General features: G+C 47.2%; 1 protein-coding gene and 1 non-coding gene across 4 annotated transcripts in view; one reads left to right on the forward strand and one right to left on the reverse strand.

Annotated features, from left to right (window-relative positions):
* Positions 1 to 24,167, reverse strand: part of RAPGEF4 (Rap guanine nucleotide exchange factor 4) — a 378,022-nt gene that overhangs the window by 83,592 nt on the left and 270,263 nt on the right. For all 3 annotated transcript variants that reach the window (XM_075529292.1, XM_075529293.1, XM_075529294.1), the window contains 4 exons: positions 16,718 to 16,771; positions 16,327 to 16,433; positions 10,230 to 10,351; positions 8,477 to 8,660 (listed from right to left, as the gene is read on the reverse strand). In XM_075529292.1, the coding sequence (XP_075385407.1) occupies positions 8,477 to 8,660; positions 10,230 to 10,351; positions 16,327 to 16,433; positions 16,718 to 16,771 (467 nt within the window). The remainder of the gene's footprint in view (positions 1 to 8,476; positions 8,661 to 10,229; positions 10,352 to 16,326; positions 16,434 to 16,717; positions 16,772 to 24,167) is intronic.
* Positions 7,741 to 7,847, forward strand: LOC142425092 (U6 spliceosomal RNA). The gene has a single exon (XR_012779467.1). It is a non-coding gene; the product is annotated as a U6 spliceosomal RNA (small nuclear RNA).

The raw sequence follows: 24,167 nt of genomic DNA on the forward strand, positions 1-24,167 counted from the left end.
ATTGTTTGCCTGAATTCCAAAACTGAGCTGCATCTCATCTGGCTATCATCACCAAGAGGCAATTTCAAACTAGAAAGCCTGCAGCTCCTGCCAATCAGTTTAGAAAAGAGGTTCTGAAGCTTCAGACACACATGGCCAGTTGGATTCTGCGGCTAACAAATCATAGTACAGCTCAGGACCCCGGAGGAGAAAGCAAAGGGATGACAGGGTCCAGAAGCACCTGATTTTAACTGGAACGACAAGGTGACAGCTTAAGTAGTCATGGAAAGAATCCTGTCTGTCATCATCATAACTCCTTATGGATTAGTGGTACATCTGGGGATCTTCCACAGTAGACGACACATTAGTTCTACAAGAGAGAGTAAACCTGCACTCCATTCTGGTTTATATGGTCAACTAGGATTGAGTTTCTTAAGTAATACTTATTTTAAAATTAGATTTTCCATGGTCGCTGTCCCTCCATAAGTCTAAGGCATAAAGTCATGGGGCCGTGTCGGATCCTTTTTGATCAGGGCAGGTGGAAGGGTACCATCAAAGGCACAGGTTCTGTGTCAGTAATTCTCTTGCAGTTCTGATGAAAGAAATGACTCAGACAATGCATATAAAGTGTTTGGTTTAGCGCCTAGCATGTGTGTTCAATAGCCACAACTGCAATTGTTAGTCCATTTTCAAACCCTTGTGAAATAGGGAGTGGGTACGTGAAGATTACAAAACTCACTTTACAGTTTCAAACTGTAGCCTGGAGATGTCAGGTGACTTGTAACTTTTTAAAGTAAGTCGAGAATCCAAGACTCAGTATTATTTCCATTTCACTGAGTGTACTCTTAGGTCAAATACATGTAATCTAATGCTGTTATTAAATTCTTACAAGAAAACTCGGGTGTCGGTCTTTCTGTCTTTAGCGTTGGTTGGTTCCTTCCATTCCATGTTCCACGGACACAGGGACACCTACCTACTATGACTCTGACTCGGTCGCTCCGTCCTTTAAAACACTTCAACAGAGCACCAAATGGCAACCGATTAACATTCAAGGTCCAAATGGTAATAGTAATTATGTCTGGGAGTTAGGATTACAGTTTTTTTCTTCTTCTCTAACTTTTTCAGTGCTTTCCAAAAGGCCCTACAGTGAACAGACTGGCCTCAACAAGAACAAATCACTGTGACCACGAGTAATCTTTTCACGAATGCTTAACTGTAAATGGGCAACTCCCTCAATCCCACCCCACCCCTAAATGCGAGTCCCGACGGCCGGCACGATGGGTTTCGCTGGCATATTAACAGGAGGGATACGGTAAAATGTCATCGGTAGGGCTGAGGCAAACTCATACCCAAGAACAACCCACTTGGTGCAGCCATCAATTCACATGATTCTCAAGCACTTACGGCACTGCGAGGTTCCAGTAAAAATGAGACACAGTTTGTTCAGGAGTGAAGGGAAGGGCTCCCAGTGAACCTCCTGCTTAATAAAGACGACGTCCTTCGGGCCACAGGTCTCTTTACTTCTGATTCGTGTTCCAATGATTGCAAGGCATAACCCAACCAAAAGGCAGACCTCTAAATCTACGCATGGTTGTCTTGCTACTCTGGGATCCTTTTGCAAGTAAATTCCCTCCTGTAATTACCAAGATTTCCAATTTCACACCCTCAAGAATAGTTTAGGCAAATGCAGGGCCAACTAAAGCTAGCTACTCTCATTAAGAAAAATTCTGTGATGCTTACAGTGCCCTCTTGGAGCAGGTGTGCGGACCAATACAAAAGACAAAAGCTGACCAGTTGCTGTGGAATTGATCCTGACTCATGGTGACTCCATCTGTGTCTGAAGCACTGCACCTCATGGGGATTTCACAACCGTGACCTTTTGGACACATAATACCAAGCCTCTCTTCCAAGGTGAACTCTAGATGGGTTAGAACTTCCAACCTTTGATTAGTCGTTGAGCAATTAATGGCTTGCTCCAGCCAGTTACTCCTGGTCCAGGGTTAAGGGCTGTCTTAAATTTGTTCTGCACAGGCAGGCACAGATTAGTACAGTCAATTAACTGATAAATCCTTACCATGCATCCCCCCACCAGGAAGAAGGGGCTGGAAAGAAGTTTGTTGAGCAATGGAGTCAAAAGATAACCGACATTTCCCACTGACTGGGCTGAAGTCCCTTGTATTTCTCGTGGCACTTGATTCTCCTGGCACGGTTTCCATTCCAACGTGTGCTCCGTAGCATGTGTTGGAAAACAGCCGTTGATTGCATGAACTGAATTAACTAGTCTCTGCATCTCCAATCCATTTGAAAGACTCTAGAACCAGCCAACCGCTTCCTTGCGTTGTTTACATGTGTTTTTTCCCTTTGCGCAAGCCCCGGTATCTCTCGGTTTCTCAAAAGCTTCTAGGATTTTAGAGAATTTCAGAATCATAGACCTCAAAGATGACTCGGGAAATACTACCTGGTTCACTTCCTGGCTACCTTTAGGATAGTCTTACATCATTCTAAACAATGGAAATATGTATATGTTTGCAGACAATGCGCACGCATACGTAACACCCCCACACCTATCACTCACATAGAAGGCATAGAAAACTGTGGCGTAAGAGGCCACAAGGTTTGCAGAAACTATCATGCCTGCGCTGGTGGCGTGAAAATACCGTCTGCCTCCCTTCCCTGAGAGAAGGGACTGAGAAGCTTGTATGAGCAAGAGTCTTCTTTGTCTTCTTGAAGCCTCTTTAGCTGCAGCTCCAATGAAGATGTTCTGCTGATCTGGTAGCTCCACATTGTTTTGCTTCTGCCCCGCCCACCCCACCAAAGCACCCACTCCAAGATGGCCAAAAGGTCTATTCTCCCGCCAAGAGTTTCTGCTGTATCTTCCTGCCACAGGGTATTGAGATTTATAAACAAAGCAAAATCAAAACACTAAGCTCCTTGAGCTCATTTTAGGCTGGATGGCCCTGTCTCCGGAGCTTCGACAACAGCATTGTCAAACTGTCACGGTTCTACAGCACTTGCCCTGCAATGCCACCCGGGTCTGCACCTGGAAACCAGGACCAGCATTGTGAGTCAGTCTGTCTGCCATCGCAGGAAAAGCTCATTTCACATTCAGAATGTATGTGACTTTTCCCCCCACTCCTTCAATACCAATAGCAACAAGAGTGTTCCAAAAAATTTCCCCTGAAGCTCTATTCTGTTTTTTAAACTACAGAACATTCTTTCATAGTTTGACAGTTAAAATGCCGCCGTTAATGTAATAAACAGAGAATTTTTCTAAGTGGCCTGTCAAAACAAGTGACACTTTTTTTTTTTGCCAGCGAGTCTCAGATTCCGAACAATAGGAAGTACCTTTCAAAGCAACATCTTCATTATACAATCAAATTCTCCAAGTAATCTTCTCATCAGAGAATATTGTGTTATTTCTTTCCCAGTAATTATCGGAGCTCTGCCACCTCGCTGGCAGTGGGGACTGCTAGAAGGTGCAGCTGTGCCGGGGGAAGAGACTGGGGGGGTCCTGACCTGGTCGAGACGGGCCCACACATCTCCTACCGCCACCTTCCTCTCCGGCTCGCCCGTGAGCTTGCTCTTGTAACTGTTTAGTGCAGTTTAGATGAAAGTTTAGGGCGCAATCCAGTTCCCATCCAGCAATTTCCATGCAGGCTGCTCCGTGGCCGGGGTGGCGATCCCCACATGCCTCAGCGCGTCTCCACTGCAACTTGGGGTGGCTTGCTTCCATTCGCCCACTGCACCAGCCCTCCCTGCCTTCTTCACTTTGCTGATGGTGCCCCTCTGGGCTCACAGGGCTGTTTTTTCCGAGAAGCATGTTCCTGGTGGGCGGTACTGTGCAGGTAAAAGGCCTGCTGTTTCATGCGGTTCAACGCGATCACAGGAGCAACTTTTGGTCTAAGTTACAAGGGTGTCAAAGGGCCATGGTCTCGGGGGTCCTGCCAGGGTCCATGAGGCCGGAAGTCTGGTCTTTGTTACGAATCTGGATATCCTTCTACCTTCTTCCCCAACTGTGTGTGAGACCTCCTGGTCAGAATGGTTGAGGGTCATAGCTGGGCATCATCTAGTTTTCTGGGCTGAGGCTAGCTCTTCGTGTTATCACGCCTTGAGAGTTGGGTAGACGTTTCAAGGACCTTTGAACATGCCCTCATTTCCATGGGCGAGATGCTCAGCTCCGTCTCTTCAAGTAGAGCTGTGAAACTGGCAATTCTTGATGAAGTAAACGATTCGTTCTAGGGAAACACAAGATATCCAGAAGCCCCAAAGAATGATTACCCAAACCTAACCCACTGTTACCAACTTGATTCTGACTCGTAGCAACCCTATTCTCTATGGGAACTCTTTATGGGAATAATCAGGCCTGTCTTTCTCCTGGACAGGGACTGGTGGTTTCGAACTGGCAACCTTGTGATTAACAGCCCAACATGTACCCAACAGCACCATCAGAGGTTCTTCAAAGTTTGGTCGCAGCTTAAACAAAAGAAAGTAGATAGGTGAGTAGAGTTTAAAGAAAGTAAAAAATTAGATTTCTTCTTTTTACTTTCGCATCTCTTGGTGCTGCCACCCCCAAAGAAAGAAAATCCACAAGTCCCAAGTCAAAAGTAGAACCACCAGCTCCATTCCAGTGTGTACCAGGCTTGATCAAATTTGCTAGGGCAGGAAAAATCCAAGGGTACCCCAAATAATGGATCTTGGAATACTGGTACAACCGTATTTTAGTATGACGACAGACTACAGGAAAACAAACCTTAGCATATAGTTTATCTGAAGAAATTTTGGGTTTCCAAGGACTGTACAACTCAACGCTGTATGGAAGAGACAGGCAGCCCACTCCCATTCTGAGGGAGACTCATGACACCTAGCTCTCCAGCCTTGAGTGAAGGCTGCATCGAACTACTAACACCCAGGGCCTAGCTGAGTCGGAATCTAAACTGGGAGTGCCTTTCCACGGGACTACCCAGTCCCCAAAGGTAGGAAGATCATTACTACTCTTTTTTTAAATCCCTTTTTGTAGATGCTCAAAAATATTTGTGAATTGGATGGCATTTCTGGCTCTCTTGAAGGAACTGAGGACTGAGGTAGTGAACATTAGCTGGGACTCTGGAGTCATTTACTCACTTGCTCAGAAAAATTTATTGTAGGCCTACTCACTGAGGGACACCTTGGAAGAAAGACCCAACAAGCTTATTTCCAAAATACGAAGAACTGGATATTTCCAATATCCGAAGAACTGGATAGACCATAGCTCCACTTCAAAATGCACGTGGCTTTTGTCAGCTGGAATTGCCCCACAACCAATGACAGCAGCACTCCGTGAAGGCTCAGAGTGAGAGTTGTGGTGTTGTGTCAACTTGGCTGAGCCAGCATTCTCAGTGGTTCCATGGTTAACACCTAGTAAGTCCCTGTGCCCTTACCTAGCACAATGTAATCACAGCCAATCAGGTTGAAGTCTTCATAATGAGATGAAATTAGCATAGACCGTAATACCCTCACCCAGGTCACTGCCCAGATACCATTAAAAGGAAGTTTCCATGGGGGCTTGGCCTCCTTTCAATATCAGGATGCCGTGGAAAAGCTGGCTTGCTTTTTGCGGGATCTGGGTCTGGTGTCTGGCTCCTTGACCTCTGCTTCTTTGGACTGGAGTCAACAGCCTGCCATACTGCCTGCTATCTGACCTTGTTTGTATTTCCACCTTTCCAGTCACATGCCTTGACTTGCCACCCCAGGTTCATCTTCTCTCTGCAGCCACCAGCCTGTGGTCTTCCTGCAGACCTTGGGTTTAACAGACCCAGAAGTGACCTGAGTAGCCTGCAGCTTAACAACTGGCCCATGGACTTGGAACTTGCTCAGGCTAAGAGTTGTCCACTTTTACACTGGTGCGAGCCATTTTCCTTATATAAATCCTCTCTCTCTCTCTCTCTCTCTCCACATATAAATGTATATGTTTTGCATCTCTCAAGAACCCAACCTGAGATGGGCCCTGTTCTCACATCACAGTCTTCCTTTGACTCTGTAGCACATGTTGCAACTGTGACTCAACGATTGCTTGCATAACTGATTCTTCACCATCTGCCTCTTGTGCTAGACGGGCAGTTCCAGGAAGGAAGAACTTCATGTTTAACGCTGTAGCCATAGCACCTAACATATCAAGAAATGTGGCAAATACATGAATGAATGAATGAATCAGAGTGTGATCCTGCTCATTCATGTGAGATACAGTTGATAGCAACGCTTGTCGACGGGGCATTATTTTGAGGATGCTTATTTACTTTAAGTCTTTGTTTTAGGTATTGCAGCATGGCTAGTCTCCTTTTGGTTCTACCCATTGCCCAAGGAATGCCAGCATCATGTTCCCCCCACACTGCCCACTGTCCTTTAGGAGGCTTTCCTAGTCTTGACTCAGGACCACAGCACAGGGAAGGGGGCATCAAGGAGATTAGCAAGAAGGGACAGACCCAGGAAATGATTGCGTCCTGCAAAGGATGGACAATGGGACACAGTGTTATGGAAAAGCAAGAGGGGACTAGAGGAGCAAGAAAGAAAATGTTGCGTAGAAGGCTGCTTTCAGGTTGAGTTTCCCAAGTCCTGGCGATAATCTGTCGTCCCTTCAGTCCTGCATGTATAAGTCTTTGGGGGCAAACCAAACCAATCAAAACACAACCCGTTGCAGTCAAGTTAATTCCTATTGATAGCAACCCTGTAGGACAAACAGGGATGGCTCCACCGGGTTTCCAAGGCTGCACATCATTATGGAAGCAGACTGCCTCCCCTTTCTCCTGTAGAGCAGCTGTTGGGTTTGAACCTCCAACCTTGTGGTTAGCAGCTGAAAGCGTAACCACCTAGCTACCAGGGCTCCTCGCTGGGCTGAGGAGGATCAATTAGCTGGGCAGGTGTTTTGGACTCCACTCCTGGTTCAGTCAAAGAAGCCCTGGCTTTTTATTGTTGTTTATTTGATTGATATTTTGGATTCCCGGTACATTTTTGTTTGAAGAAAGGTTTCTGAAGCTGAAAGTGCTGAACGTTATGGTTCTAGAGTGAATGATGATGGGGCCACCCGGGAGGAGGAGGAAAGGCCTGGGATATTCAGAGCCGAGCGGAGACAGCGACAAAGGGGGCGTGGTGTGACAAAAGTGAAGCAGCCTGAATAGCCTTTCTGGGCAGCACAGGGATGGGGCTGGTGAAAGGGAACGAATCAGGGGAGGGGCTCCAGTCGGACGCAGAGAGACTGCTGTGCACTGCTCTGAGGGCCGCCATCAGGAAGCTGACCTGAGGGACGCATCACTCTGGAAAAACACCAGCAGACACACAGTCATGTCCATCTAACGCTGTTGTGGGGACCCACAGTTCAGTGGAGGGCAGCCACGTCCAGGACTCACAGGCCCCGGCCACAGCTGGCGGATGTTGGCTGTCGAACGGATGGAGGGCAATTTCATTCATCCACATCTGTGCCACATCAGACCTCGCTGCCAAGCTGAACCTTATTGGGTGGTACTGTGTCTTTTTGCTGCTTTGCACGCCTCAAAGCAATGAGAAATTAGGAGGAGCCCTAGTGGTGTCGTGGGGGCCCCGCTGGGTGGAAAACCATGAGGTCTGGATTTGAACCCACCAGCTGCTCCTCAGGGGTGGAAAAAGGAGGAGGCCTTCTACTCCTGTAAAGATTCGTAACCTCACAGGGGCAGTTCTACCCTGCCTATCGGGTCCCTTTGCGTCAGAATCGACTTGATGGCAGTGAAGGTTTATTCTTAAAGAGGGTCCTGCGTGCTTGCTTCGGCGGCACATATACTAAAACTGGAACGATACAGAGAAGACTAGCATGGCCCCTGTGCAAGAATGACACGCAAATTCGTGAAGCATTCCATATATTTTTTAAGAGGGTCCTGCATATAATAAGGGCTCAATATATTCTTAATTGAGTTCATCTCGTCAAAGACCGCAGAGTGGTCCACTCCAACGCGTGGGTGGCAGCTTGAAGGGAAGAAGGGTTTGTCGTGGGATGAAAGGAGAGACTGCCCAACGGTGGGCTTGACCGAGTTCCTGGCGGTGCACTGAGGCGGGGTCTCTAAGCTGAAGAGCAGAGCCTCAGAATAGGGTGCCAAGGCTGTGCTAACCCAACGGATGCATGGGCCAACACAGGAAAGCCCAGGCCTGAGGTCTGTGGTTCTGACAGACTCTGTCCTGTTTCATTGGGAAGACAGTGGCTGCCGCGGTCGAACCGAAACTCAGAGCCCGGTCTGCTTGCCACTGACCAAAGGTCGCTTCATAGCGAGTCCGTTTGACCTCAGTGACAGCTCCTGAAAACCTGTCACTTTGAGTTGTGCATACGGGAACTAGAGTCGTCCCACTGAGAACAAGCAAGCGCCACCGTGCCAGTCAGGCCAGGGGTTCTCCGAGGGTGCTGGGAGGCAGGGGGCAGGGATGACACGTAGAAGCACCGCGCTCCCCTCTGCCCAGGGAGCCCGCCAGCGCGCCTGGCCCGGGGGCCTGGGCTACTCACGGTTTGCGCAGGATCATCCGCATGTGGGCGTCGGGCCCCAGCTGGGAGAGCAGCAGCACGGTGTCCTGGAGCTCCTCGTCGCCCTCCTTCTTCTCCTCCTCAGTGGGCAAAGGGGCGTCCTCGCGCTCGTCATCCAGGAATCGATAAAATAAATATTTGTCTTGGAAGTGGTGCTCCTGGTCCACTGAGGGAAGCGTGGAGGGCAAAGTCAGAGGTGGCACCTCGGCCGTAGGGCACCACTGCCCCCACCGCCCACACGCAGGGTCCCGGTTCCTAGGGCAAATGGATGGTGCCAGGCAGCAGAGCCCAATGGCAGCGCGGCGCTGGTCTCTTGGCCTGTCCCGGAGGAGCAGCTGGCACACATGGGTGCCTCGCGGTGCCGTCAGGCTCACCCGCCTCTCAGACACACCCACCTCCTGGGCCTCTGGAGGCTACCCTCATGGGGACCTGCCAACTTCCCCAGACAGCTCTTGGACTAGCATCTCCTAGCATGTAGGCCGGCCGGCCAAATGGGAGGGGTGAAAAAACCCATAGCCTGAACATGCTCCCTAATGCGTTTCCAGAGTATAGATTTGTGTGTGAATAAGCATTTTGGCGAGAGCAGAATTCATGATTTTTTTCTACAGAGATGGCTTATAAACAGTTGTGCCAGGACTTAAAAAAAAAAGTTAGAATGAAATCATTTTAAGTCAGCAGGCCAGCGCCAGACCTTTAGGTCATGTACTTCTGAGGACTCTCTTGGAAAGGTTCTTCCAGCTGTGGTCAAGAAAGGAAGGAGGGGAGGACGGAAGGAGGATAAAAAAGAAGGAAAGCTTTTCTCTCTTATCGAAGCAAGATGTTGTGCTTGGTAGAACATGGGCAATGAACCCAATTCAGCATCCTGCATCTCGATGCCCTTACGGCCTTGCTCTCACAGCTAAAGTGGAGGGTAGACCCTGGCTACTCAGTGTGGTTTCTGGAGCAGCAGCAGCAGCAGCATCTGGAAGCTTATGGGAAACCAGCAACCCCAGGACTCGCTCCAGGCCTGCAGAATTACCCGTCTGCATTCCTAACAGGTGTCCCTGGTGAGTGCCCTGCTTATTCAAGTATGAGAAACCAGCCTAGGATTCCCGGGTGTTTGCAAATTAAATGGATGATTTTTAACAACCTTGCCCATTTGGAAAAGAGGTCTTTAAACAAATGGCACAAACAGTCCGGCTGCAAGGTACTGCCAGTCGCGAAGAGCTGCTCTGCTCACCGACGGGCCGGCAGCCGTCCCGAGCGGCAACTACAGAGCACATTCCTGACTTTAAACGTGGTCATCCTGTGGGCATTACAAATGGGCTCTCCCGGATGAGACCACAGTTAGAAGGCGGCTTCTGAGTTCATGAGTGACGTGGCCACCACCAGCGCGGCCGCACGTTTCCTTGCTCTTTATTCTGCCCTGCCCCAGGATGGCTGCCACACTCCGCGTCTAATCACACCATCAATGAACCGTGAATGCAAACTAATAAACATAATTGGAACTGACACGCCCGGGCTGCAATTTCATTTTCCTTCCATACATTCTCCCGAGTTAGGAAGTACAGTGTGGAACACAACAATCAATAGCGTCCACTCGCTGCGTTTGGCTTCTCACTGAAGATGCGAGCTCGCTGGCCCCTGTCACAGGATCATCATTCTTCCTTGGCCACGGCGGACTTGAGCAACAACTTACCCAGGAAAGACACTTAGCACTTTTCGAAGGTTTTCCAAAGACTGTGGCTCATCTTACCATGGTTGAGAACACCATCTTCCAACAAGACTTGCCACATGCCAACAGCTTGGGTCCGGGAGTGAACACACTGAGTCTGCTGCACCATCCAGTCCACCAACTCGGTTCCCACACAGCATTGTCTAGGGACAGAGGGGACAGACAGGATGGGGAAATCACATCCTTCAGACGACTGTCAAGAAGGGAACCCCACCCCCAAAGAACTTTGTCTCACTGTAAACAAAACACCCTACCCTCTGACATCTCCAGGATCTCACTGGTAAATTCCATGGGGTTTTCATTGGCTGCCCACAGGACTTTTTTTTTTTAATTTAATTTTGTAGTCTATCTTAGTCTAGAAGCTCTGCTGAAACCAGTTCGGCGTCATATCAACATGCAAGCCTCCACTGACAACCGACGGCTGGCCGGTGCTGTGTACCAGGTTCACTGGCCAGGAACTGAACTCATATCTATCTGCCCAGAAGGCAAGCGTTCCACCACTGCCCCTATCAAACTCTTGGAAAGACCAATATAACCATTTGGCTCACAACCTCTGGAGTAGGGCTGGCTAAATCGAAGAGCCTGACAAGGTGCAACACGGGGAGCAATTAAAGGGCCACTAACAGGGCAGCAGCGTCAGGCCAGCTAACTGCAGGGCAGAACATGCTCTCATCTTGGGCCATCTCTGCAAAATGAAGACAGGCAAACGGCTGGCTTCCTCCACCTGGGGCCTCGCGAGGAATGAACGAACGTTCGCGAGGCACTCAGAGGTGCTCCATAAAAGGCACTGTGTAAGTACAAAATTATATAGCACTTTATATTTTCAAGTAATACTACGGATCTTCCTCAGAAGGGTGTTGGGAGAAACAAGCAATTAGTGATGCAAATCACTCGGAGGAAAGTTCTGTGCAATGAGTATCAGCACTTCCCCGGAGCCTGCCACCTGACGAGTTCTACACGCTTCGGAGGCACTCACACAGTAATCTGTCAGGTGCCCCTCTGGGCTGAGTCCGCACGGATGGGCAAGCTGTATCTTTACTAGTTGTTATTGTTAGAAGCCATCAAGTGACCCCCAGGTGGCAAAGTAGAACTGTCCCATACTCTGTCACGGAGTCAACTCCCACTCCTATCAACCTTATAGGACAGAGTAGAACTGCCCCTGTGGGTTTCTGAGAGTGTAGCGCTTTACGGGATTAGAAAACCTCATCTTTCTTCCAGAGAGCTGCTGGTGGTCTTGCATAGCCGATAATGCCGTTAAACGCAGCCCCACGTGCTACTTGCCAGGTCTGTTCTCCCCAGGAACTGCTGGGTCAGTTTGAACTAAAAATTATTTGCTTAGCAGTCAAGTGCGTAACTGTTGAGTTTCCAGGGCTTCTTAGGCGTACTGGTCAGGAAATACAGAATTAAACACACACACATTGGGAAACACGGAAACGCTGGGTGGGGTGAGAGAGAGAAGGGCAGGTGTTCATGGCATGACGACTCAGGAAGGAAACGGAGTCTTGAAGACGAGGGATGGATCCCAAGGGACAATGGAGCCAGGCAGAGTCAGGAAGCAGCTGGCTTCTGGTAGCTGAGCCTGACTCACTGGCTGCTCCCCTCCCATGCTAAGGGTGGTCCCTTTTCTGAGGCATGGGCTACTCCCAGGGTGCGCCTCTCAAGTTTAAAATGGAGAAACTCCTGGCACCGGGCCTCCTTTGAAGTCTGGCTTTTGATTCTAGCTCTCTAGAAGGGGTCCGGAGGGAGGAAGCCCAACGATTAACTACAAGGTTGGTAGTTCAAGCCCAACAGTTGCTCAGAGGGAGAAAGATGAGGCAATCGACTCCTATAGAGATTGACTGCCTCAGAAACCCTATGCGGGGTACGTCAGCCTCAACCGACGGCAAAGGATTGGAGGGGAAGAAGATACAGCTGTCACTGAGAGGGAGCCAATGAGAAGAACCTTGAACTAAGGAAACGTGAGATGCAGCACCAGACTTGTAAGCTATGTGACCGTGAGCATGCTGCTTCAATTGTGGGTTCTCAGTTTCCTCATTTGTAAAATAAAGGAGAAGGAAAAGATGACTTCTAAGGTCTTTTCCAAGGAGGCCTAGTGGCATTATGGGTTAGAGACTGGACTGCTAACTGCAAGGTAGGAGATTCAAACCCACCAGCTCCCCCTTGGGAGAAAGACGATTGTCTACTCCCATAAAGATTTGTCTACTCCCCACCCTATAAAGCAGCGGTGGGAACGTCTGGCCTTTGGGCCCATGAGCTCATCAACACCAGTTAGGATTACATGCTTCATCAAAGAGAAGCAGTTCTAGCCATGACTTCAGAGATGAGTTGATTCATTTGCCCAGAATGACCAAATTGACTGTGAATGATGTTATAAATGTCTACATGATCCTTGCAGAGAAATGGTTCCCCACTCTACTGAGGTGACAGCATCTACTGTTCTTCCCCTAGAGCGGACACAGAGAGGACACCCCGCCCACGTCTTGACTTGGCACTTCTGGCCTCTGGATCTGTGACAAACGACCCTCTGCGCTGCTTTGCGAGAGCAGCCCCGGGGAACTGACACACTCAGCTGTTCTGACCGTATCTTCAGGAGGGTAAAAAGCATCCTTTGGGTCGAAAGGAATTTATATCGGGTATTTGTCCAGCCAGAATTGTTCTGCTCTTGGTAGAAAAAGGTTCCGCTCCCCTGCTATCAAGGGTCGCTGTGGGTCAGAATTGACTCGATGGCAGTGGGCGGAAGGCCTTTTCTCATACTCATGTACGGGTGAGGAGTTGCTTTCTGACTTACGGAGGCCCATGCATTACACAGTAAGCCTGCTCTGTGGGGTCTGCTTGGCTGTAATCCTCATGGGAGAAATTTACAGGACCTTTCCTTCCATGGAGTGGCTGGGGAGGTTCAACCCGCTAACCTTTAGGGTTCTCAGTCAATTGCAAACCACGGGTGCCCCTCCTCCCCTCAACCCCCCAGGGTCTTTGCTAAGAACATTCTGAATCCCACAGAGCTCCTGGGGTGCCCTAGGTCGGGCTTGACCCCCAAATAATTCTCAAGGAAGGCACAGTGAGAATGCTTCAGATTCCCAGGGCTGTTATTACAAGCTGCCGCTGCATATCAGGGGCTTCGATCTTCATTCTGAACCACACATAGGATGTGTCGAAACATCCCATTCCGAATGTGAGAATTCATTAATGGGAAGAGTCTTGTGAAAATATAAGAACTCAATTTTATGTGGCTTTTAATTCAACAATTGCCTGTGCTACAAACAGTAGAAGGGATCAAGATGATCCTAGAGCATCTGGGGGAAGAGTCTTACAGTGAGAATGGAGAACAAGCAGAGAGCTGTGATATGAAATCCCTGGGTTTCATTGGGGATTAGGTGTTGGAATGCTAACCAAAAGGTCAGTGGTTCAAACCCATCGGCCACTCACTCCAAGGGAGAAAGATGAGGCTGTTCCTGTAAAAGATTTATGATCTTGGAAACCCTAGATAAGGCCTCTGTGAGTTGGGGCTGACTCAGTGACAGTGGGTAATCATACTGGAATGGACAGCAGACCTCTAGTACACTGAGCATTGAAGTGACCTGCACTTGGGAAGACGTCCACTTGCTAACTCTATAACTCACTGCCATCAAGTCAATGCACACTCATTGCCACCCTTTGTGGGTTTCCAAGATGGTGACTATTTATGGGAATAGAAAACCCAGTCTTTCTCCCAAGGAGCTGCTGGTGATTTTGAACTGTCATCTATGTGGACCGCAGCTCAGTGTATAACCACTACACCAGCAGGGCCTATAATGGAGTGAAGGGGAGGAAGGAGAGAGAGGCTGGAACTGAAAAGTTCAAGATCTGGGACAAGAAGCTCAAGTGCAGGGAAAAAAAAATTCCACCCTTGGCTTCCAGTAGAGCCATGACCAACAGATGGTTGGTTTGCGTCATAGGGTGTGCAGTAGACAGGGCTTTAACATCAGAGGGCTATGGTCGGATTCTGACCTCTAGTTTCCATTATTTGTCACCAAACATGACATATTTTAATGGAAGTTCCCTCACACAAGTCAATACTTGGAAAAGCACAATCATATCTTTAAGGGAAAAAAACATAACATTTTTAAAAAAGTAAAAAATCCTTCAGTTAGATGAGGTTTTGAGATTCATGTAATGGGTTAAAATGGGTATAATCTCCCTAGGGACATGTGACACATTTTTCTTGAAACCTTTGATATACTTAATATTATAATAGTGTATAGGAATGCTGGACACTACCTCCCCCCAAAGAATTCAACTTTCATGACTGAAGGACAAAAGGTCAAAGGTGATTTAAAAAAACTGTTCTCCACTCCTCAAATAGGCCTACCGCCACTGAGTCCATTTTGACTCATGGGACCAAGTAGAATTGCTCCTTATGGTTTCTGAGGTTGTCAACGCTTATGAGCGCTGTCCACAGCACAGCCCACGGCACCCCAGGCTCCTCAACCACCCCGAATCTCCTTAAACAGAAACCAGTCAAAAGGGATACCAGGGAAAGCTATTCTGAAAGATGGCTTAGGACGGTGTCGACCAAAACACAACTCTTCTCAAATCCCAGTGTCATTTTCCACATTCTATCAAGAAGAGGTCAATCGAAATGTCGAAATGCAGCTGTCAATTTTAGTCTGCTCACGGATTCAGGGTAAGCACAAGAGGACAGCCCTGGGCTGCATGGAGTAGAGATCAAGCGAGCCAACGAGAAAGACTGCAGGTCTTGGGACTCTGCTTGGCTACGAAGGTTTGCTAGAGCGCAGACGTGGTGCTTTCATAGTAGCTCTCGCCATTGACAGTCACTGGAGAGAAAGCTCTCCTTCAGCGCGCGTTTGAAACCTGTGTCCTGTCTTTTCACTGTGACTTCAGATTTTTGTTTATGGGGATCAACTACTCATACAAGGCTGGAAAGCACGTTTGACTCAACTCTAACGGACTTTGAAGTCATGTCTAGACTAAAAGGGACAGCTAATGGCTAAAGGAGGGCTGAGCCTGAAACGGTGCAGGAAATGGCAGGGAAAACCTGAGGATCATGGAATGAATGGCCATTTCAATTGTAGAAGCTTGTTGAATTGATACAACAAAAATTAAGGCTTAGAATTCTATACTTACTGCCCTCCTCACCCCCCTTCCTGGATCCCAGGAGGTTTGTCGAGCCACATACTCCCGTGTCTCTGTCTTTGTCATTTCTTACCTCCAACGCTAAGAAAAGATAAGTCTTTATTCCCTATTTAGGAGTCCTTGGGTGGGCGGTAGAGATGGTTAATGCACTTGGTTGCTAACCACTAGGTTGGGAATTCAAGTCTACCCAGAAGTGGCTCAGAAGAAAAGGCCAGGCAACCAGCTCCTGGAAAACACCAGCCACTGAAAACCCCGTGGAGAACAGTTCTCCTCTGACACACACGGGCCGCCAGAGCCAGGGGCCACTCAAAGCCAACTGGTATTGTACAGATGTGATATCGAGTTGTGTGTTCGACTATTCAGATGCTATATTACTCACTTAACTATATGCAAGCCTGCATTAGAAAGTAGTGCTCGTAAGCCCTTGGCATATTTTGTTCATGGTTGTATCCTTAAGGCAGGGCATACCATAGTGTGGAGCGAATGAGTAATTGGATGAAAAAATTAGCCAACACGAGAACCCACCAGTCCACCCCTGTGACTCTGCCACTCCCTGGACTTGTGACTTGGACAAGGGAAACTCTTTCAGCTCTCTGAGTCTCTGTTCCGCTCTCTGGAAAATGACCCTGCAGCTACCTGTCGGGAGTGTTTTGCGGGTGAAATGGAAAACTATCTGGAACATGGTCTGGTATCGGGCTACACATATGACAAGGACTTGGTCAATGCGAGCTGAAGGAAATTCTGCAGTTTTTCTAAAAGACACAAGAATATAAAACTTTCATTTGCTACTCTTTCCTTATCACAGTGAAACAAATATGCAGGCAAATTCTCCTAGGAGTAATTGCTGCGCATATTAAGGATAATTAAATAATAGAGACTCAAGACAACCAGACTCTTCCAGAACCTGGAGGTCACATGGAAAGTGGTTCTAGGTTTACCAACTGAATCCGCAAAGGCCTCTAAGTCCGTGGAGTCGCACACATACCTGTAAGTCTTTAAGTGGTACTTTCGATCTCTAATCATGTGAGGTGCCCGAGAGAGGATGGCATTTCGTAAAATTTTTCCAGCCCTGAGGATCTTCTCCGAAGGGACCTAGATTTTAATTAAGCGGAGAGAGGACAGGAGAAAAACAAAGGAGAGTTTATAAAAGGAACACAAACTAGACGCATCCTTAAATCTGACTTCTCAATCTGACCCTGGCTTTCAAAAGCGTGACTCACACACTGTTCTGTGCGGAGAAGTGAGGCACTGAATATGAACTGTCTTTAGAGCGCATGTCAGGTTTCCTGATGCGATGCCCTGACACACGGACCACCTCCAGTGCCTACTTAAGACGCTAGCTCTGATGGCTCATCAGCCCACCTACGTCCCAGTACCTTGGCAATGGCGTGAGCAGGATGAAGAGGAACGTGAGGTTCAATGAGAGGTGTCTGAAAAATAAAATGTTAAAGCAAAAGAAAATTAAGCCAAAAAATCATTAAATAAAATTATGGGTTGGGGAATAATAGAAATATGCATTTTTATAAAACTCAAAATAGAATTAAAAATAAACAAACCAAAGCACCAAGTGGTAAAAATCCGTCTAAAGTACTTGAATGCATGAACATTCAAAGGGCAAAGTTACACTCTTCAATTTGCCGGAATTTAAATATAAATTGTTATTAAATGGAAAAAACAATAACAACAACAAAACCACCAATAACCCAAACAGATAGGAATGATTAGATGTTTGTAAGCTTACGTGAAGGGAATAACTATTCCCTCAAAATATAACAAACATCAGAGGAGGAGAGGAAAAAAGCAAATCAAGATAAACATAAATAGAGATTAAAATGACCTGCTGCCGAGGCTAGGGATAAGACACTAAGTTAGGAGGGCCGGGAGCTATTGCACTTGTTCTTTTGTAGTTGGGATTCTTTTGCCAGAATTGATATTTTTAAGAAGAAACTTTGTATGTTAAAATGATGCCTCTTGGTGGCCCTATGCATGTAGGTTCCTAGACCATCCTGGGGCAGCAAGTGGACCTTATTTTCATTTACACTGCAATCGCTCTCAGGACCTCTGGTGCACCGTGGCGAAAGCGCTCCTCGAGAGGAAGAAGTGGCAGCCTTAGAAACACTGTGGGCAGCCCCGCTCTATAGGGTCGCTATGCCTTAGAACCAACTTGGCAGCAGTGGGTTTGGTTTGGCTGTATCGTTTTCAGGACTCTGCGACTGTCAGATCTCTAGAAAGCTCACACTGTCATTCACAGTTTTCAGATAAAGGAGCTGAATCCCAGAGAAGCTACTTGCCACATAGCATCCAAGTCCTACCCAAACCTCTCAGCTCTCTTTCTCTGAAATAAAAGCATTTCCAAATAGAGGGCAAAGGAAAACCAGTCCAACATGGTGGCAGAATCATCAAAGTTTATGCCAATTCCGAAAGGTACGAGAAGATGGCGGGGTTTTTTAATGAGATTATGATAGGCCGAATAATTGCCCTCAAAGATGCCCATAAGCCAGTCTCCAGAACCTGTGAATCATGTTCTGTTATAAGGCAAAGGGGACTATGCAGATGAGACTAAATGAAGGGTCTCAAGAGAAGGACATTATTCTAGACTACCAGCGTGGAACCAATGTAATTAACCACAAAGTTTCTTAAAGTATGCAAGAGACGGGAAGAAGAGTCCGAAGCAGAGAGATAGCAGCATGTGGCTGTCTCTGCAGAAGGGATGGGCCATGCACCTCTAGAAGCTGGGGAGGGCAAGAAAATGCATTCTCCTCTAGAATCTCCAGAAGGAATGCAGCCCTGCTACCACCTTGGCTTTAGCCTTGGGAGGCCCATTTGAATCTGCAGTACCATGTGTTACAACAGCCATAGAAAACAAATGCAGAGATTACATTAGGATGCTCTATACAACAAGCCCCTCCTTTTCATTGTAACAAACAGTAGCCATAACAGTGAACATCAAGTGGTGTTTTTTCCTCCAGCCATCATTTAAAAGTACGTTTTTATGAATACATGGGGAACAAAATGATCAGTATTAAAATATTTCATGTGCCCAAATACATATAGACACATAAACATACCTTTCCCCCTTTTATCAGCACAAATATTTGAATGGTCCGATGTTATTACTGTTACAACAGAATGCAGAAGAAATATAAAAAGGATATTTGTTTTTTTAAAAACATCAGTCTGATATGGATTTATTTAGAATGACTAAGATGTCACTAGACATTTTCATCACCTCGCTGGCATCAAGCAGAGTTCTTCCCCTCTTGAAATCACTGGGGCACAGCTGTCAAGCACTATTGAAGTGTTTCAGTAGAACTTCCTTTTACAACCAACCAGCACAGCCGAGGAATGTAAATCTGGTCAAATTCCCTGGGAGCCATAAGCAGAGGCTGTCTTTGCCCTCCCAGAGCCAGGCTCCCTGCGGCAGACCTATTGATGGGAGAGGGGACAGGGGATCCTTTGGGACCCAGAGCCTGTAACACCTCCTCAGAGCAGAAGGAAGATAGATTTCCATGCTACCAGATCACCTTGGAAACCATTCAAAAGCAATGGGGTGCACAGTTAACACGCACTGCATGTTTGACTTGGGAATCACTGGTACCCCTGTATCTGTCCTTCTCATATGAGCCAGGCTGGCTGGTATGCTCAGAGCTGTGACTACTTGCTTACACATCAGTTGGTAAAAGTCTTTGCTGAGTCTCCGCAACAGTAGTAGAGAACCACTTCTTCCTGTCTTGGAGGAAAGAGGTGTGCATCCAGGTGGCTCAGGGTGGATGGATGTGGGATTCACACCTTCTACAACGTGGACTATACTTTGAGAGGTGGAGGGAGCTGGGGTCACAGAAGATGCCCAGGCCTCCTCAGAATACTGGGGGATGCTTAGTCTTTGGATGCTTTTTCCCCTGCAGAAAGGGACATATGTGAACACAATGAGGTCCCTAGGTTCGTTGATCTGGTTGGGCAGCTCTTTCTGTGGTTCCTTGGAACCCTGAGAAGGAAGTAAAAGAAAAGCCGAGGGAGGCACCATGTTGGAACCAGCACTGCCCCCCTTTGGTTCTGTTTCGGGAGGGAGGGGAACTGGCACACAAGGTTGCCTTTTCCTTAGAGAATCCCAGTGTCCACCCCAGAGCCAAGCGGCTGCTTAATCTGGTGAAAGGCAGCCTTCTCAGAAGCACCTCTGGCTCAAAGATGGTCGTTTTCCGTGCAACACGATGGGTGGATGTTTTGAGGAGGGGGTGCCACCCTTATTCAAAGGCCACCACCAAGGATGGGAGGGAGAGCAGAGAAGGTCTCATTGGGGGAAAGGGGGTTTTCTCATGGAAAGGTCAGAGGCTCAAGCTCACTGGTCTCATCCCCAGGGAAAGATGAGCCGGCAGCTTCGGTAAAGAATGACAGCCTTGGAAACCCTCTGGGACAGTTCCGATGTCATAAGCAGGACTTTGTGGCGCTTGTTTCTGCTTATTTATTTCCCCTCGTCTTCACAAGGCTCCTTTTGAAGAATTCACCTTAGCAGTGCCGGGAGAAGCTCATGCTGTACAGGAACAGAAGCCCTTGCTGTCAACGATCAGGCACAACAGCGAGAATGGGAGCAAGAAAACCAACCCCAAGACAAGACCCCAGATTCGCTCGCAGACTTTTTGGACACGTCACCCCGGACATCATCGCATTATCTTTTAAAGAAATTTTTATTTATTAATTTTTTTGTCATCGCGTTATTTATTCTGGACTCGTCATCGCTAGTTCATCATCACTCCTGTGTTTTTTTCAACGGACACAATGAAAACCAAAGACATTTTAGGGACTCCCCAAGTTCACACAGCTCATTATAACCAGCTGAACCCCACTCTCTCTCACCCCAGTGCCACTGCGGCAGTTCTTTGGCGTGTCCCTCCACCCCCTCCAGGCTTTTCTCTGAGAAACATCTCCACTCACGCGGCAGGAGCATGTGTTTGCTTCATTAAAATGTTACGGAGGACAGTACAGCTGACCCCACCTGGATGTGCTGGGAAACAACCCTGATCTCGTGAATTTCCAGCGCTAACTCCTCACACTGCTCTAACCTGAGCCTACAGGCCAGGGTCGGCCTGCATCGGAATGAACTGGAAAAGGCACTTGGTCATGAAATACTTGACATTGAGGACGTGTGTGTCAAGGCTAAGACAAACACACTGGAGCGGGAGACCTATTCTTTGGACATGCTGTCAGCAGAGAGCAGTCCCTGGAAAAGGACATCCTGCTTGGTAAAGTGGAAGGGGCAGCAGGAAGATCCTCACCACGATGGATGGACTCAGTGGCTGCAACAACGGACGCAAACATGAGAACAAGGATGAACATGACCTGAGACCTGGGTTCTGTCGTCAGAACCGACTTGCCGGCACCTAACAACTGGCAACACAGCCAGGAAACACACATGATAAATCAGCCCTCAAAGGTGTGGGTCCCTGGCCTCTTCAATTGCCTGCATTTCAGCACATGCCACTAGGTTGAGGATAAAACTTCTCCTTTCCTACCCGAACACGCAAGACTCCCAAGTTCAGCTGCAAAAAAAAAAGGTGGTCCTAAAAAGCTAGGTGGGCAAAGAAGACAGATAACAGGAGAGGCATTCAGCTTCTCTCTTGGCTTTCTCAGCAGAAGACTCCCCTCAGGATTGGCCGTAATTGGTTTTTGTTTGTTTCTGGAGAGAGGATGCAGTCTACTGCTTTTTATTATGTTGATATCGCTACTCAAAAGGAGAACTGGTAAGGGGAAAATACTCCTTTTGGCACCAGAGCCAATTCAGAAATACTAATCAGGTGATGAAAAAGAAAAAAAAAAAAAAAAGAATGTAGCTTCCATTACCGGATGCACAATACGTCCCGGTAGATTCTAATGAAGCCTAAGGCACTGTAATAGACCTCGTGAAATAAAACCACATTCAGACCCTATTGAAAGGGAGTAATTCCTTCCACTCAAGTGTTTGCTGGCAGAAGCCTTTTGCAAGGAGCAGCCATTTAAGCCAAGAGACAAGAATAACAAGCTCGATTGGGACACAAAGCTCAGAGCAGAACTCTGGCCTCCTAGTGCAGGAAAAAGCCTCACGGAGCCACATCCAATTTGATTCAAGTCTCCAAGAAGCCCTATTTGCACAGCACAGTGAGCCGGGCTAAGCAGAAGACCCTGATCTAGGACCTGGTCTGAATTTGTTTCTGTTTGGGGCTTTACCTTGTTGGAGAAACACATTCTGTGGGCTAAGGAGTGGACGAATAAAAGTTTAACAATCTGGATGGTCCAACCCCTCCCCCTCCTTTCTCACTGCAGACAAGGCAATCTCTGGAAAGTGGGGGTAAAAATAAACATACATATACATTTTAAATGAAAACGATATAATTTCCAGAATCGTGTTCCTTTGTCTAGGGTCCATTGGGCTATTGCCACTAAGGAAATATATGCCTCAGCTTTGCAACTACAGTGACCAATGGCAGTGCCATCCTTCGGGAGCTGGCCAGATGAAATTAAAACAAGGATGCCAAGTGTCCTTCCACCAGGCCTGCAGAACCACGCGAGTTTCCCCGGCTTCAGCGATGGGAAACCCATCTACAGAGTGCTTCAGTTTACATCTACAGGCCTTCTTTACTTTTCTCTGTCAACGTCTTTCCTAGTTGAAAACTAGCTTCTAGACTTTCCATTGGAGCTTTGACACATAACGAGCTTGGAAGTTGTCCTTGAGACAAGAAAAAGCTCCAAACACTGAACATCATTAAACCTGCCAGAGAGCTGGGGTGCAGAGCAAATACCACATCAGAATCTGCAGTGACAGAGAAATCTAGCCATGACCCTGAATCAGCTTACCTGGAGCAGAAACCGTGGGGGCCAGAAACTGGCAAACATGTTTAAGTGCTTTGGGTTTTGTTTGGTTAACTCTTGGGATGAGGTTCTTGTCTGGCTTGATCAAATATGTTGATCCTTTTCTATGCCCAGGAATAAATGGTAACTTTGATGAATTGTTGGAAGCGAATCCAGGAGCCCTGGTAACACAATGGGCTATGAGTTAGGCTGCTCATGGAAAGGTCAGCAGTTTGAAACCACCAGCCAGGCTGAGGGGGAAAGATGAGGCTTTCTGATGCTATAAAGATCTGCAGCCTCAAAAAGCCACAAGAGGAGTTCTACTCTGTCATGCCGAGTCCTGTGAGTCAGCAGGAGTGAAGCATGGATTACCTAGACAATGAGAGACTCTAGGGTGCAGGATGAGGTAGGCCCGCACACTGCTGGGGGTTTCTCTTCAGGAGCCTCACCAGGCTCTCCTGGTGAGCATTCAAAAAGGATTTTTTGCCTATGAGAGTGAGGCTCAGATTGTGGCCTAGGGTGGTGTGTGTGTGTGTGTGTGTGTGTGTGTGTGTGTGCGCGCGCGCGCTTGCTTGTGTTTGTGTGTGTCTGTGATAGGTTTATTGTGCCAACTAGGCCAATAGGAGCATTGCAGCTTGATTGGGGGGAGGGGTACCAAGATAAATAAAGACAGCCGACATCCCACCTTCCTTTTCTTCCCTGGTAGGGCCAGCATGCTGCTGCTTGTGCTAGTATGCAGCACTACCTGTGGGCCAAGCCAGTCCACGGATCGTGTTACTAGAGCTTGAGGCTCCTTTAAGACCTGCTTTGCCAAGCTGTTGGTGCATACATCACTTGAGCTTGAGGTTGGAGGATCCTGTCGCCACGCATCCTTTGAGTTCGAGATCCCACTGGGCTCCCATGCTACTGACTGTGGCTGACTCACCCTGCTGTCTTCAGCCTGCCAGCAGACTCTGCCTGAGCTAAGACTCCACTGGCTGTTTCCTTGACCTTGGACTAGGCAGCCCCCTGAGTTTAAGGGCTTCCAGTACATTAACCATTACACAAAGTTGAACTGAGCCCACTGTACTGCTTTGTGGACTAATTAGCTGTCATATTTCTTCTTGCTGTATAAATCTATCTATCTATCTATCTATCTATCTATCTATCTATCTATCTATCTATCTATCTATCTATCTATCTATCCTCGTTTTATTCCCCTAAAGAACCCTACCTAACACAGGGGGTGTCCGGTTGTCTAAGTAGAAATGATTGCATGGAGAGTAAATGTAGACCTTTGTTTCTCAGACTTAAAAAAAATTCCTTTAGTCAATTGGATTTTATTACTGATATAACAATGAGTCAAGTCAATGTTCCCTAAACTTCAACATCTGTATGAACCACACATGGATCTTACTAGAAGGTAGAGCTGTAATTGGGTTGGTCTGGGGTAGGACCTAAGTCTCCACTCCTGCCAAGTGATGCTGATGCCCTCGGTCGGTCAGTGAACACACGCTGAGCTGTCAGGAAGTAAATGTCTACCAGTGGCACCCTTTGGATACAGAATGTTATAATCTTTTACTAAAAGATGAATGTTTACTTAAGATTAGGCCCGGGTGATATAATAGCCAACGCTCTAATAGCATTTATATTACCTAAAAGAAAGCCAGCCCAAAATGTTTCCCAATTAATCATTCCCCAAGCATTTTTGAATACTCAAGTGCTTCACAGAAAAATTAAATGCTTGAAAACTATTACCATTTATTAAGGAAAATTTATTAGGCCTCTAGGAGTACTTGAGTAATACATTTAATAGTCACAAGTAATATATTTTTTAATCGTTCAATTACAAATACTTCATCTCAACCAAATTAATGATATAAACATTAGATAAGGTTTCCATGAGTAGGTATAGTGCAACTTGTCCTTATGTTATCTTCCTAAAGGAATATGTGGAAATAATCACAATCATTATGAGATCAGTATTTGAAAATGAAGATATATGTTTACTATGTGAAACAAAAACTT

Source organism: Tenrec ecaudatus, chromosome 13, assembly GCF_050624435.1.
Source record: "Tenrec ecaudatus isolate mTenEca1 chromosome 13, mTenEca1.hap1, whole genome shotgun sequence".
Classification (NCBI taxonomy): domain Eukaryota; kingdom Metazoa; phylum Chordata; class Mammalia; order Afrosoricida; family Tenrecidae; genus Tenrec; species Tenrec ecaudatus.